Source organism: Notamacropus eugenii, chromosome 1, assembly GCF_028372415.1.
Source record: "Notamacropus eugenii isolate mMacEug1 chromosome 1, mMacEug1.pri_v2, whole genome shotgun sequence".
Classification (NCBI taxonomy): domain Eukaryota; kingdom Metazoa; phylum Chordata; class Mammalia; order Diprotodontia; family Macropodidae; genus Notamacropus; species Notamacropus eugenii.
In genome coordinates, this window is record NC_092872.1 from 761,308,781 (window position 1) to 761,322,336 (window position 13,556).

Here is a 13,556-nt window from a genome sequence, read left to right on the forward strand (position 1 = left end):
CCTACTGGCACAGCGAAGCACCTACCGATTTGTCAAGTATCATAGGGTCAACGTCTGCCAAGCTGGCACCAACTTTGACGCGTTCTCGAAGAATACCGCTGGCTAAATCTTCTGCTCTAAAGTTCATTGGCAAACACCTGCAGGACAAGAAGAGGCCTGGTAAGTAGGGAAGACCATCACCCTGTGGACTAAGGGCTCAACATCAGGTCCAGGAATGCTGGGCTCTCATTAGAAAAAGTGACCCTAGAAAGATAACTGAAGAGTCAGGTCATGATCTGACCAAGCTGAGGGAGCAACCTCCATATTTTCCATTAAAAGGAAGAGGGTGCTTCATTCACAGAGGCTGGGCCTGGCTTCTGAAGAGCGAGAATGTTTGTCCTGCACCACATGGTCAGCTATAAAATGCAAAGTGAGCCCAGAATGTGGCAGAAAAAAAATCATGCTTCTAGTCACCCTGAGGGAGGTGTGTGGTCATCATTAGGCACTGATAGGAAGACAGTGGAAACACAATCTGGGAGAGCCCTGCTGAGCGAGACTTGGTCCACGTCATAGCTTGGTCCACCCCAACTGACTTGCCCAGCTCCCTTTCTCTTGGAGGCCTTTCCTGACTCCCCCAAACTCTTCTTCTAGCAACACCTCTGTCCTCTCAGAGGAAGCCCTGGCTGTCACGTCCTTCTTCTGGAGCTCTACTCCACAGAACACTGAGGCAGACTCCTCACAGTCAGCCTGAAAGCCCCAGGGTTGCAGGATGGATTTTCAAGGCTGGTTTATAAATTCCTTCCCAGCCAAAGCCAAACTAAGATGGACTCAGCCACAGATAATCTTAGTGAGGTCCAGCACCTTCAACCTCCTTCTGCCATCTTAATGGTCTCTGTCAATGCTATGTTTGCCTAAAATCTGCTCAGCAGAACAAGTCAAAAATAACATCTCAAGAACAAGAAGCACCACCCTGTTTTGTCCCAAAAGTCTCTCCTTGGGCAAACAAAGGCCAAGAAGAGAAACTCCTGAAAGCTGAGGCTCTGGGTGCAAAGGTATGGATACCAATACATCCCAACAGTCAAAGCAGTCACTGCCACACAAAAAGCATCCCAAGATTTACAAGGCTCTTTACCAGTGTTTGAAGCACGTATGATCCTCAGAATCACCCTGTGAGGTCAGGGCTGTGATCATCCCCCTCTGAGGCTAACCCAGGGACCCCTAACTCCTGGCCCTGCATCCCTCCCTCCCCACGAGCTCCCCCACTTCAGAACGGGATTTTCTGTGCCCCCTTGGCCACCTCAAATTCCACAAGCTGATGACTCCAGACCCTTCTGCAGAAGAGCACACAGCCCATGTGAATTCCACCCATCAGCCTTCTAACCCCCAGAGCCTGAGGTCTAGGAGGACTCCACAGTGAGTGGAGTGAGCTTGCTGCCCATGGATCTAAACATCAGACACTCATATAGGGAACTGAAGAGTTCTCAGCTCCTGGTCAGTTGCTTCTATCAGATCAAAAACCAGCAGGCAAAGAATAAGAAATGTTGTCAGCTGAGGCCAGGTCTCTGGTTGTATCCCCAACAACCTGAGTGGGACAGTGACTCCTGCTTCCATCCACAAGCCTCCCACCCACCCCAGAGAGCCACATGACATGAAGGCCTCCTCCCAGGGCCAGTGCCCCTGAAGAATGTGGCAGACGGCCCACTGGCAGCTGCCCCCCAGGCCCACGCCACCTGTTCCTGGCCCGGGCCATGCTCTTCGATTTCCTTCTCTCGAAGCGCTCCTCATCGGAGGAAGTTGTATCGCTGCTGTGGATGGCGTGCTTCTTTCTCCTGTTCAAAAGAGCAAAAGTGAATCAGAGCCACGAGTACAAGCCTCCCCAGCCTCTGCACCCAGAGGAGGGACAAACCGCTACAAAAATAGACCCCACAGGACGATGCCCTCGAAGGCAGACCCCAAACACCGAGGCTTTGGGTGTATCCAGCACAAGGGCCAGAGCGGGGTGCCAGGAGCCACTGAGCCCAAGACCAAGTGATGCATTGGGGCCCCATAGTGACGTGGACCTACAATGCTGGTGACTAACAAACCATCAAGAGGAGGAGGCTCGTACCATGCACACGTGCTACAATGAGAGCTGGGAAACCTCCATGGGCATCACGGAGCTCTTGGCCCAGCTTGTTGTGAGTGTTCCCATGTGTTCCCATTTATTTGGGAGAGGTTCAAGCATGAAGCCAATTGAATGAATCCACCACGGAAGTCAGCTTCTGGTCAAGATTTAACGGCTTCATCAAGGGACAGACATCAGGAGAAGTGGCAGAATCCAACCTTCCCTAGAGCTGGACTTTAGAGCTTTCTTGGACCACCCCTCCCAACAGTCCCAAAAGCCCCTGTCCCTGCAGAAACAGATGAGGGCACAGAGGAGACAGGGCCATCTAGTGCTCTGTCTCAGAGGGCACTGCAGCCAGACAGTCTGCTACCTGTGCTAAGACTCTTCTCTGGACACAAGCAGAAACTCCCTGAGGCCAGGGCTCATTTCCGTTTTTGTCTTTGTCTCCCCAGCAACCAGCACAATGCCTGGTCAACACTAAGCACTTAACATGTGTGCTCATCCTTCATTGCCAATGAAGACCACACCATCAGAGAAATGATGACATGACATGCACTTGACTTTGTTTTGAGTGAGGGAGGGCTGTGAAGCTCACCAGCCTCACTTCTCCTCCAGAGCCATCTGGATCCAGAGACCTGATATTCCTCAGGATGACTGGACATGACCCAGGATGAGGCAATTGGGCTTAAGTGACTTGCCCAAGGTCACACAGCTAGTGAGTGTCAAGTGTCTGAGGTGAGAATTGAACTCAGGTCCTCCTGACTCCTGCACTGGTACTCTATCCACTGCACCACTTCGCTGCCCCAAGCACTTAATAAAAGGTTGCTCAATAGTCAATAATATTTGGGAAGCACCTACTGTGTGCCAGGCGTCACACTAAACACTAGGGATGATTGTTGACCTCAGGGAACTCAGAATATAATGAGGAGAAAAATCCAAAGGTCAGAGGGGTGCAGCTGGCTGAGAACTGAGATGGTCCTGTGTCCCGTGCAGGGCAGAGGGCAGTGAACTGAACAACTAAGGAGAAAAGCCTTTCCTAACAAAAGTGGTCGGAGTACTGGGGGGACCTGGGAAGGCACCCACGGCAGCTGCCTTTAAGCCGTCCCGAGGAAGACAGGCTGGATTAGCTCACTTCCCCAGAGGGGAGAACAGAGTCCAAAAGGCAGAGAGACTTTGGTCGGAAAGGGCCAGAGCATCCCTATGACTGGCAATCCATGCCTGGAGGAGAGGCTGGACAAGCTGTGTTTGGCCAAACAATGGTGCCACCGAGGACGCTGGAGGGGACATGTCAGAATCGGCAGCCGCTGGGAGACCCAAGTCAGGCCAGCATCCAGCCAGGAGCACAAACCAGGCATTGACAAGCCTCACAGAGAAGAGGTGAACTGAGCAGGATCACAATGTCCTTGATGAAAATCACATAAAGAGAGCCCAGCAAGGCCAAGGAGAGGATCCACCCTAGATCCACACTAACTGCACGCTAGGTCCACACTGGGCACACTTTGTCCTGAGTCTCACAAGCCACTCCGCAATCACTACAGGTCCCCCGGGGGCGAAGGGGTGGTCACTGGGCCCCAGAGATCAGGAAAGAATAACCGCCCCAGCCAGACCAACAAGCTCTTCCTAGAGGGCCTCACGTCAGGGAGTGCTGAGAAGCTACAAGCAGAGGGAAGGGGCCTCCAAGGCCAGTGTCCCCTCAGAGGGAACAGAAGAGAAGGGATGGTCGTGTGCCCGGGTACCAGGAAAGATCGGCAGCCTGAACCTAATAGGTATCAAGGGGGCTGAGCCAAAGGCCGGCTAGGATGGTGCTATCGAGCTCTGCCCAGGACTCTCTTCTCTGCAAACCTGAGCCCGAGGGGTGACCTCAACACAGAAAAGCTTACCTGATATGACTTCTTCTGGCAGGAGATCTGTGGATGTCAAACAGGGCATTTTCCCTCTTTTTCTGATGCACTGGCACTAGGAGGAAAAGGACAAGACACAGAGTGATTGACCTTGAGGCATAGACGTATCTGTGTCTAACCCCACCCCCTCCCCAGGAGGCAGCTCTGCCCACTACTGTATCCCTGAAGCCAGGCCGAGGCCTCGCTCCCCCCGCCCCCCCCAAGCTCCTTCATCCAAAAAGGGAAGAGCAGCTCCTCTCCAATGCTTCTCATCTAACCCCTATGGTGCAGGCTCCTGGGCCCAGGCAGGTAACACCTCAGGGAAGAACAGAGAGGCTAAGTCACTTAAAGAAGGATTCCAGCACAAAATGAGCCAACACTAAGGGTCAGGGAGAGAAGGCTGAACTACTCAATTCTTAACTGGCACTTTCAAGGAGAATCCGCAAAGGACTGGAGAAAATGCAACAGAAATGAGCAGTGAGAATTTAAGATTGCAGTTCAGGGAGAACAGGGCAGAGGAGCTCAGAGGTCCCAGTGCCAGGGCCGAACGGAAGGTCCCCCTTTCAACAGCTGAAGAAGAGGGAATTCTGCAAAGCCCAGGACAGCCAGTATGTCCAACTATGAAATGCCACAGCCTGTTCTCTGTCTTTCCCTATGCTCCCCCATCCCCAACCCCACCCTAGGATGGCCCTTCCAGAAGTTAGCAGCACCAGTCATGTTGTCTTCCAGTTCCTTCACATCATCCTCCAAGAGGCCCCCCTGAGTCTCTCTGGGAGGCGTCTGCCTTCCTGATCTCACAGAGGAGCCTAGTCTGATGTTCCCCAGCAAGCCCTCACCTATGGGTGGGGCCTGGTATCTCTCCACAGTCTTCCTCTGCCGCAGGTTATAGGGTCGGTCATTCTCCTCGCCTTCGGCTTCCTCCACTTCAATGTCCCCATCCTCCTCTTGAGACTCTGAACACAGGACACAAGCTCTTACCCACTATCCCCCAGAGAGGCCATGAGAGAGAGATAGGAGGGCACACGACACACTAGCTCCCTGCAGGAGCCTGGTATGATGATCATTTCATCAAGGAAGCCTCAGGGTTCAGCTCGCCCTTAGTGAGCACTGGATCCTCACCAGAGCCCTGGGAAGAGGGCATGATCCATATCCCCATTTTACAGAAGAGAGTCACCCAGGCCTGCAAGTCTAGGGCAGGATTTGCACTCAGAGCTTTCTTACTCTAAGCCTAGCTCTCTCTCCTTTACAAGGATGGCAAGTCTCTCCAACATACAGGCTCCACAAGGCTTGGCATAGCCTGGCACCCATAAGGTGAGCTCATTCAGAAACACAGTGCCAGTGGAAGGAGGGCCATCTTTTTATTTTTCAATGCAAAACAAGGCTCCACTGCCAAGATCCGCTCCCATCCTTAATGGCTGGGCCTCTCAAACGTGTTGTGGCTTCCTTCCTCCAGAGGAAGCATCCCCTTGGACTGCAAGACCCCACCCTCCACCCTGAAAGGGCCCAGAGGCCTCAGGCAGCTAAATACAACCACACAGAGTACAGCAACACAAGGCCAGAAATGACCTGGCAACCCAGAGCCATTTCACCTCCACTGGGAAAGAAGAGGCTGTCTACCCAAAAGCCCCTGTAGGAACAGGCCCTCGGCAGCCCCTGGTCAAGGACCCAGTGGCAACCCCATGAGGGCCAGTTCTCCTGCAGGGCTATTCCTGGAGAGACACCTCTGCAAAGCCTAGGGGCTCCCTGGGGCTCCCCACACCTCCCTGAGACAAGTCTGGGACCAATCTGAACCTGAGAAGGAGAGGTCCTGCCCAGACTTGGCCCCCAGAAGGAGAGAGGGTCCAGTCTCAGAGAACTTTGCCCGGAAGTGGCCCCGACAAAGGCACTACCCTCCCCTCCCAGCAGGCAGGGAAAGCAGAGCCCATGGATGTGCAGCTGCCCCTGCCTGGCTCTGGAGGCTCACCAACCTTCTTCCTCCCCCTCAGTAGACACCTCATGATGGTTCTGGATGCCATAACTGTTTCTTCTCAGGGACTTCCTTCGCCTTTTCACTCTTGAATACATGTCCATGTTTTCCTTAATTAAAAATAAAGTAACAAACCGATAGCTAGGTGGATGGAATTTAAATAAACATATAAAGGGACAGATTAATTAATCCATCAGTGCCAGGATGGCATGCCTCTCACCACAGGTCACAGCCACTCCAGCAGCTTACTTCCACAGATGTGGGAGGCAGCCTGGGTTCAAAGGCTGCCTCAAACAAGGGGGCCACTCTCCTCTGCTGATGTAGATGGAAGCGGGCAGAGGTGGGCCCAGTCACCACACATACCCCCCACCCCATGTCCTAGAACAGGGCCAAGGGACATGAGCAGTGCACGTACAAACTCCGTGTCGGTCCACATTCGAAGCCTCTCCACCTCGCCAGACCGCCTGTTCCTCCGAATGTTGATGTTATCCATTTCCTGCAGGACCGCCTCGGCAGTGCTTTAATGACACAGAAACAGAGACCCAGGTGAAGGTCGGGATGGCAGGCCTCACACCCCACAATCCTCCAAGTCCTCATCATTCCCTCACAGGGCTGAGGGCCTCAGACACCAAGGAGTCACCTGAGGCCCCTCCTCTGGCCCCAGAGGCCTTTCCAAAACACACAGGCTTCCCCAAATGAACCACATCCAAGAGGCTGCCTCAGTCCAAAGGGAGTCTTATGGGACCTCATCGGACGAGCAGATGCACTTTCTGGGGAGGCAACAGAGTCCCACACACAGCATTTGGTGAGAAGGCAACAACTAAACTTGTGTGGAAAATGGTGAGGCCAACCCCCCCCAAGGACACCAGCACTTTTGCCTTGGGATCCCCCGGGAGCCAGAGGATGCTCATTCCTACCTGTTGACAAGCTGATCAAACAACAGGCTTTGATTGACACTTTCAAATCTGTTTTTTCTGGAGCGACAACTCTTCCTGACTTCCATGTCCCCATTCATGCAGGGGCGGTCCCCATCTCCTTTCTTTTCCCCTCGGAGGCTTCGAAGAGCTACGAGGAGACAGATATCACTCAAAAACAGAGTAACGTTTTGAGGACACCCATGAAAAAGGAGAAAGGCCTAAACAAAATGGCAGATACTCAACTGTCTAGTGTCTACTACTGGTTGACAAATAATGATAAGCTGACACAGTTTAAGGGAAAGTACATTCAGCTAGTCTAAGCTGGGATTTCCACAGTGCCCCCTTCTCTAGGCACCAACTATCTCCAGCTTGCACAAATGACCCACTCGCCTCTGCTCCCCACTCCATGGGTTACTGACCAGCAGTAGAAGGTCAGTACTAACCAGGTCCCGACCATCCACAGAATACTCACATAGGCTACTGTGTCCGTTTGGTAACGTAGCACCGGGCTGAGAAGTTAACCTGGAACATAAGTATATTTAATATGCAAACACATCCACATTCGCTGAAAGAAGCAAGATAGAAGTACTGGGGAACAATTTTAAACTCAGTGTTTATCATGAAACGTTACATTCTCATGAGTTAATGAGGAGGTTCACTCCAAGAGGAGAGGCATGCCCACTGGCCAATCAGGGTGACCCTCTACTCCTCTACTTCAATGGTGAGTAAGTAACAGGACAGAAAAGTGGATGGCCTGGTCAGTTAGCATCCCAGTGAAAATGCCCCCTCAAGTCTGGCCTTCTTAGTAGTGACTTTTCTAATTCAGATGAGAAACAAAACCAGCCAAAAGCCAGTGGACAAGACTCTGGCCAACCTGAAAATCCTTCTTTCTTTAAGGGGCAGAGAGCCCGATGCTGCGGCTCTGGCCATTCCACATGGGTTCCGCTGAAGCTCTGGATTCTACTCCTATTGTCACAGGGCTGGGGAAGCGGGGGAAGGGTGTCAGGGCAGAGGGACCAAGGAGCTGCCAACATCAGCAGAGAGATGCTTTCCAAAGAACTGGGCTGTCTGAAGAGATCTCACGATCATCAAAAAAGAGGTCCAGCATTCAGAAGAATCAGAGACAAGAAGAAGAGGGAATACAGTGGGGTACCTGGTATCACCAGAGCCAAGGCTCACGAGCCCAGAGGCTCCTGCGTTACAGAAAGCAGAAAAAGCTCTTCCTCACACCTGTCCACTCCTGGGCATGCACAGGATTGCAGACCTACTTTATCACCCATAGGAAAGGGTTCACTATCTCTTTCAGAGGACAAGATGCCTGGCACAGAAAAGGCAGCCAGAAAATGTCAAGCCCCCCCAAGAGAAATCAGCTCAGATCACATTCATGACTTCGAACCTCAACAGGGAACAGCCCTTAGCCCAAGCAAGAAGGCCACCTGCTGCAGCTCTAAAACAAAAGGCCAAGGTCATGGATAGAGGGGCACCCTAAGAGAGAGGCCTGGAGGAGAAGTCCAAAGAATGATTGGCTTCCAATTCAGCAGTAGCATGAATTCCTGTTACACCCTGAGGGAGGGGCCTTCTATACTGACACAATTATCATCAGCTGCTTCAAAATCACTTTGCAGCTAGACTGATCTAATCCATCCTCATGCTCCTTCGCCTCTCTACAGGGGCTGACTGCTGCTCACTCTCTCCTCCTGGTTTCTCTCTTCTCTCCAAGTTTCAGGACACCACCTCCCTTCTGACCACTGCTTCTGACTCCTCGACTAGATCCTCACCATGGTCATGCCTTCTAAGCAGAGGCACCCAGAAGGGCTCTGCCCTGGGCCCTCTTCTACCCCTATGCTACTTCACTGGGCCATCTCATTTCCCATGGATTTAATGACTGTCGTTGTTATGGCTCATGATTCTCAAGTCTCCCATCCTGCCCCAATCTCTATGCTGACCTCCAATGGCTCATCTCCAACTGGACGTCCAGTAGGCACCTTAAACTCAACATGTCAGAAAAAGAGCTTATGATCTTTTCCCCTAAGTGCTCGCCTCTCCTACTTTCCCTATTGCTGTAGAGGGCACCCCCCCTCCTTCCAGTCCCTCAGGCTCCCAACCTAGGAGTCATCCTGGGCTCTTCACTATCTCTCGTACACACACCCCCTCCCAAGATCCAATATGGTGCCAAGGCCTATCAATTTCACCTCTGCAGAATCTCTCCACTATGCCCCTCTCTCCTACCCCTGCGCAGACCCTCATCACCTCACAACTGGACTATTGCATTAACCTGTGGAGGGGGATCTGCCTGCCCCAAGTCTCTCCCCACTCTAGTCCATCCTCCATTCAGCCACCAAAGTGATTTTCCTAAAGTGCAGATCTAGCCATGTCCCCCCTTACTCAATAAACTCCCTATTGCCTCTAGAATTTAAAAAAAAAAAATCCTTTGTTTGGTGTTCAAAGCCCTTCATAACCTGGTCCCCTCTAACCTTCCCAGTCTTCTTACACCTTATTCTCCAGTGACCCCAGTCCCCTGGCTGTCCCACAAACAAGGCCCTCCATCCTTCAGCATTTTCTCTGGCTATCCCTCATGCTTGGAACGTTCTGCTTCCTCTGCTATGACCACTGACCTCCCTGGCTTCTTTCAAGTCCCCACTAAAATCCCACCTTCTACAGGGAGCCTTTCCCAGCTCCTCTTCATTCCAGAGCCTTCCCTCTGCTAATTATGTCCTACATGTCTTATGTCATTACCTCTGTGTATCCAAAATATCAATATTCATACTATCTCTCATTTCTACTGTATTGATCCTATATAATGTGATTAATTTTATGCTAAATTGCTTTTACCATTTGAGTCTGCATCTGCCTAAAGCCACCTGTGTCCTTGAGTTGAACTCAGGAATTTAGCTTTTCCTCTGAATGAATTTAAGGTTGCTTCACATCTATTTGTTGAGCCCCACAATTACCCTCCCACAAAAGGTCCGTCACCTGGCCTTGCCTGTCTTTATGCAGTTACAGCATTTCTCTTCCAAGGAGACAAATCTGGTCACTCTGACTCCCTAGCCAAGCCTCCGAGATGCAGGTGAATCCTATAAACCAAAGCCTTCCTGAATGACAGAGCAGGCTGGTTACTAGACCACCTCTTCCCTGCCAAAATGCTGCCAGTCCTGTGACCAGTCATGCTGTCTTTCCTGCCTGTTCCTTGTTCTCCTGGACCTCCCCAAAGCACAAAGAAGCTAGGAAGGTGAAGAAGGCCCAGCTGAAGGGCTTTGGTTATCGAGAGGCCAGAGACACAACTGATTAGTTACTCCTGGTCTAACTAAAAAACTGATCATGCCTGGACCATTATCTCTCAGTTTAATTTTCTAATGTAAGAGTGGATGGATGGATGGATAGGAAGGTGGGTAAGTATCAATGGGTTGATACTGCTTGTATGTTCTCACCTCCATTAGTTCAGGAGCTTCTTGAGGGTAGGAATTGTCTTGTGCCTCTTTCTGGATCCCTAGAGCTTAGCACTGTGCCTGGCATACAGCAGTTGCTTAATAAACATTGACAGACTGACTTGCTCTGGGTCAACTCTAATACAACCAGGAAGGCCCAAAGAGGTGGGGCTTCCCTGTCCACAGGCTAAATGAAGCAAGTAGTGGGAACCCCAACACTGACTAGCTGTGGGACCCCGGGCCAGTCACTGAACCTCTCTCTCTGTGTCAATGTCCTCATTTGTAAAATGGGCCCAAATTACCAACCAAGCAGTGGGTGGCTCAGTGGGTAGCATGCTGGACTTAGGAGCTCAAATCCTAACCCAGACACTTACTGGCCACATAAAGACCTCATCTTCAGTTTTCTCTTCTGTAAAATGGGAATAACAGCACTGAAATTCCCTGGATGCTCCGAGAATGTCTGCTCCTCACAATTGTTAGTCAGTTTTATTTTTATGCCCCACATAAGAGGAAAAACAAACACACTGATGGAAACCTACTGAAGTTTTCCTTTCCAGTTATTTCCTCAAAGACCAATGGGTGTCTCAAACTAACAGGAAAAGAAGCCCTTTGCAGCCCAAACCCTCCAATGAGCCACCAAACCAAAGGAGGGCCCAAGCAACTGCAGCAGAGAGGCAGGGGCTTCTGGGGAAGCACAGAAAGAAAGGGAAAGGACCCTGAAGCCCACCCCAAACCCTGGAAGTTCTCAGAAGATCTGGAAGTACCTGAGAGTAGGATTTGGTATGCCAGACCATGGTCAAAATCCATTCTGCCAATCAACCCAGAAAGACCCTGCTCCCCAAGAGCTTCCAAGGTCCTGCCCATGGGCACTAAGCAATGGCCCTGGACACAGGAAGAGGAGGTGGGCCTAGGGAGAAGGGCTTGACAGGAAAGGAGGCTTGATGGTGAGGCAGAAGAGAGGAGGGCCTGGGTGCCACCATCCTGCTGTCTGGGACTCCATCTGTACTGCTAGCATGGGTGAGACTAGGCAGGGCTTCCTTGCCACCACTTTCTCCTCACATGGTGACCTAATGCACACTTACATAGGCTGCTGGAGTCAGAGGGAAGCCAGCAGGCTGGGGGTGGGGGGCCCTACAGTAGACCAAGCATGGTTCTGAGGTCAGGAAGGCCCAAGTTCACACCAGCTCTGGACACTGCTCAGCTGCCTAGCTAAAGCATTTGGAGACTGGAGAGCCACTCTCCTGAGACCCTCCACAAGGGGTCTGGTGGGTGTCCGCTGGTCAGGGCAGCTTCTTGCCAGCTTGTCCGGGCTGGCTCAGATCAGAAGAGAAGACCAGGTTTGACGTCCACCTGAGATCTCTACATCCACCCTCACCTAACCCGATGATGCTCAAGTGACCCCCTCCCAGCCTGGCTCTTCTGGATACAAGCTGAGCTGACAGTCGGAGCCAAGGCTGAGGCAAGCGAACACTCCTCAGACCACAGGGACTACTGGGGTGAAACACAGCCAGAAACAGTTGTGACAAAACACTTTTCATCTCACCTAACAAGGAAAAGCAGGACTGAAGTTTCAGGATTTGGGATTACTGGTCATCTGAGACCAGGCTGCTGAGAGCTTAGATTCCCATCTGTACGGGTGCTCTGACCAATGGAGGGTAAGGGCCCCCAGGGAGTTAGTAATACAATGTGCTATCTGTCTGAGTGTCTGTCTGTTTGGAGGGGAGAGTAGTTTAGTTTGCTTTTCTTTGCCCACAGTGACTGGATGGTGAGGGGTCAGTCTCACCAAAAGAGCAGGAGTAAAGTCAGGCACAGTCTGCCATGTGCCCTGGATGAATTCAAAGGGATCCCCAGAAGGAGGGACAGGAAATGCTCAAGCACGGAATTCTGAAGACACAAAGAGAAACAAGCTTAAGGAGAAGGGAAAGTGGACACTTTCTAAGATAAAGCAAGGAGCCAGGGCAGGTGACAGGCTGGGCTCGTCCATTCCAGCTCTGTGACTCACTTGCTTGATGAAACCCCAGCAGACTTCAATAAGTACAGCGCTCCCAGGCTACAATTAGAGGAGGCCTTCTTCTCGGCTGCAGGACTCTCAGACACAGATTTTCTTGTGAGAGGGAGAAGAGAGCACCCCAGCTTGGCCCCTCAACACAACCAGAAGCAAGGTCCCTGCTGGCCCCTCTGGGCAGAGTCCCCGGTCAGCAGTGCCCCCAACCTTCTCCACCACTTCCTTCACTTCATGAAAGAGTGCACCAAAGAAAGAACTATCCCAGCCCCTGGGCAGCAACTCCATTTGGGGAGTTGTTTCCAAGAGGAAGGCTCTTTCCCTCCATAATAAGTATGACTTGGGCAGCCTCTTTAATTCATTCCTTTTACAATCCCCATGAAAAGTGACATCGTCCCACTCAGGCAGAAACTCAACATTTGCTGGGATTTTTTCAGCCTCAAGTTTCATCACAAAAATATCCTGGGATCCAAACTTGATTTCTGGGCACATAATTGTTATCACTGAATGGGGGGAAGGGTATTTTTAGGGCTTCTGAAAGGATATATAAAAGGCCTCTCCCCTTCTCTTTGTAGGCCAAGCCTTTCCTATTTCTGCAGCCCAAAGACTCTGGGGAACAGCCAACAGAAGCCATGGAGTAAGTGGCTTCCCTGTGCCCCCCACCCCAGGAGCAGGCATTAAGAACACCCAAACCCCCATGTACATCCCACAATTCTAAGAGCCCTATACCATCTGATCACATGATAAAATAATTCAGTATCTCAGGGAGCTGAAGACCTTCTATATTTCAGGCCTGTCCCTAAAGAAATGACCCTGCCCCTCTCTTGGTGACTAGGCTCCCTTCTGGGCAAGAAAGTCAGGAGAATTTTTAAATATGTCCCTCTAAACATGAGCACCCTTCGGTGCCAGGTGGGTATGATAAAGTGGGACAGAGAATATCCAAACTCCATCACCTGCAAGGGGCTCACCTGGACTGGCCAGACGCAAGACTCCATTCCTCCCGCTGGCCAGGACTTCGAGGCTTGGATTTCTCCTTACAGAGAGCATCGGCAAGCTTCAGAGTGCGCTTGGCTGGTGGGGAGATATGACTATCACTCAAGCTGCCATCAGCGTCAACGTTCTGAAAGAAAACCATGGAAGCAAAAACTATTTCCTCAGTTACCACATTCCCCATACAAACATGGGACAGAAAACCCAGTGTGCTCCCACTGTGGCCAGCTCTGATGGACCAACAGCCACTTCCTTTCAGTCCCCAACAGTTTACAAATCCCAAGTGGAACAGG

At 51.4% G+C, this 13,556-nt stretch overlaps 1 protein-coding gene across 2 annotated transcripts in view; it reads right to left on the minus strand.

The window, feature by feature from the left end:
• Positions 1–13,556, minus strand: part of ATAD2B (ATPase family AAA domain containing 2B) — a 94,282-nt gene that overhangs the window by 56,267 nt on the left and 24,459 nt on the right. For both annotated transcript variants that reach the window (XM_072650373.1, XM_072650332.1), the window contains exons 2-10: positions 13,242–13,393; positions 7,319–7,368; positions 6,847–6,994; positions 6,345–6,447; positions 5,931–6,039; positions 4,800–4,916; positions 3,964–4,039; positions 1,710–1,808; positions 26–137 (exon numbers count right to left, since the gene is read on the minus strand). In XM_072650373.1, the coding sequence (XP_072506474.1) occupies positions 26–137; positions 1,710–1,808; positions 3,964–4,039; positions 4,800–4,916; positions 5,931–6,039; positions 6,345–6,447; positions 6,847–6,994; positions 7,319–7,368; positions 13,242–13,393 (966 nt within the window). The remainder of the gene's footprint in view (positions 1–25; positions 138–1,709; positions 1,809–3,963; positions 4,040–4,799; positions 4,917–5,930; positions 6,040–6,344; positions 6,448–6,846; positions 6,995–7,318; positions 7,369–13,241; positions 13,394–13,556) is intronic.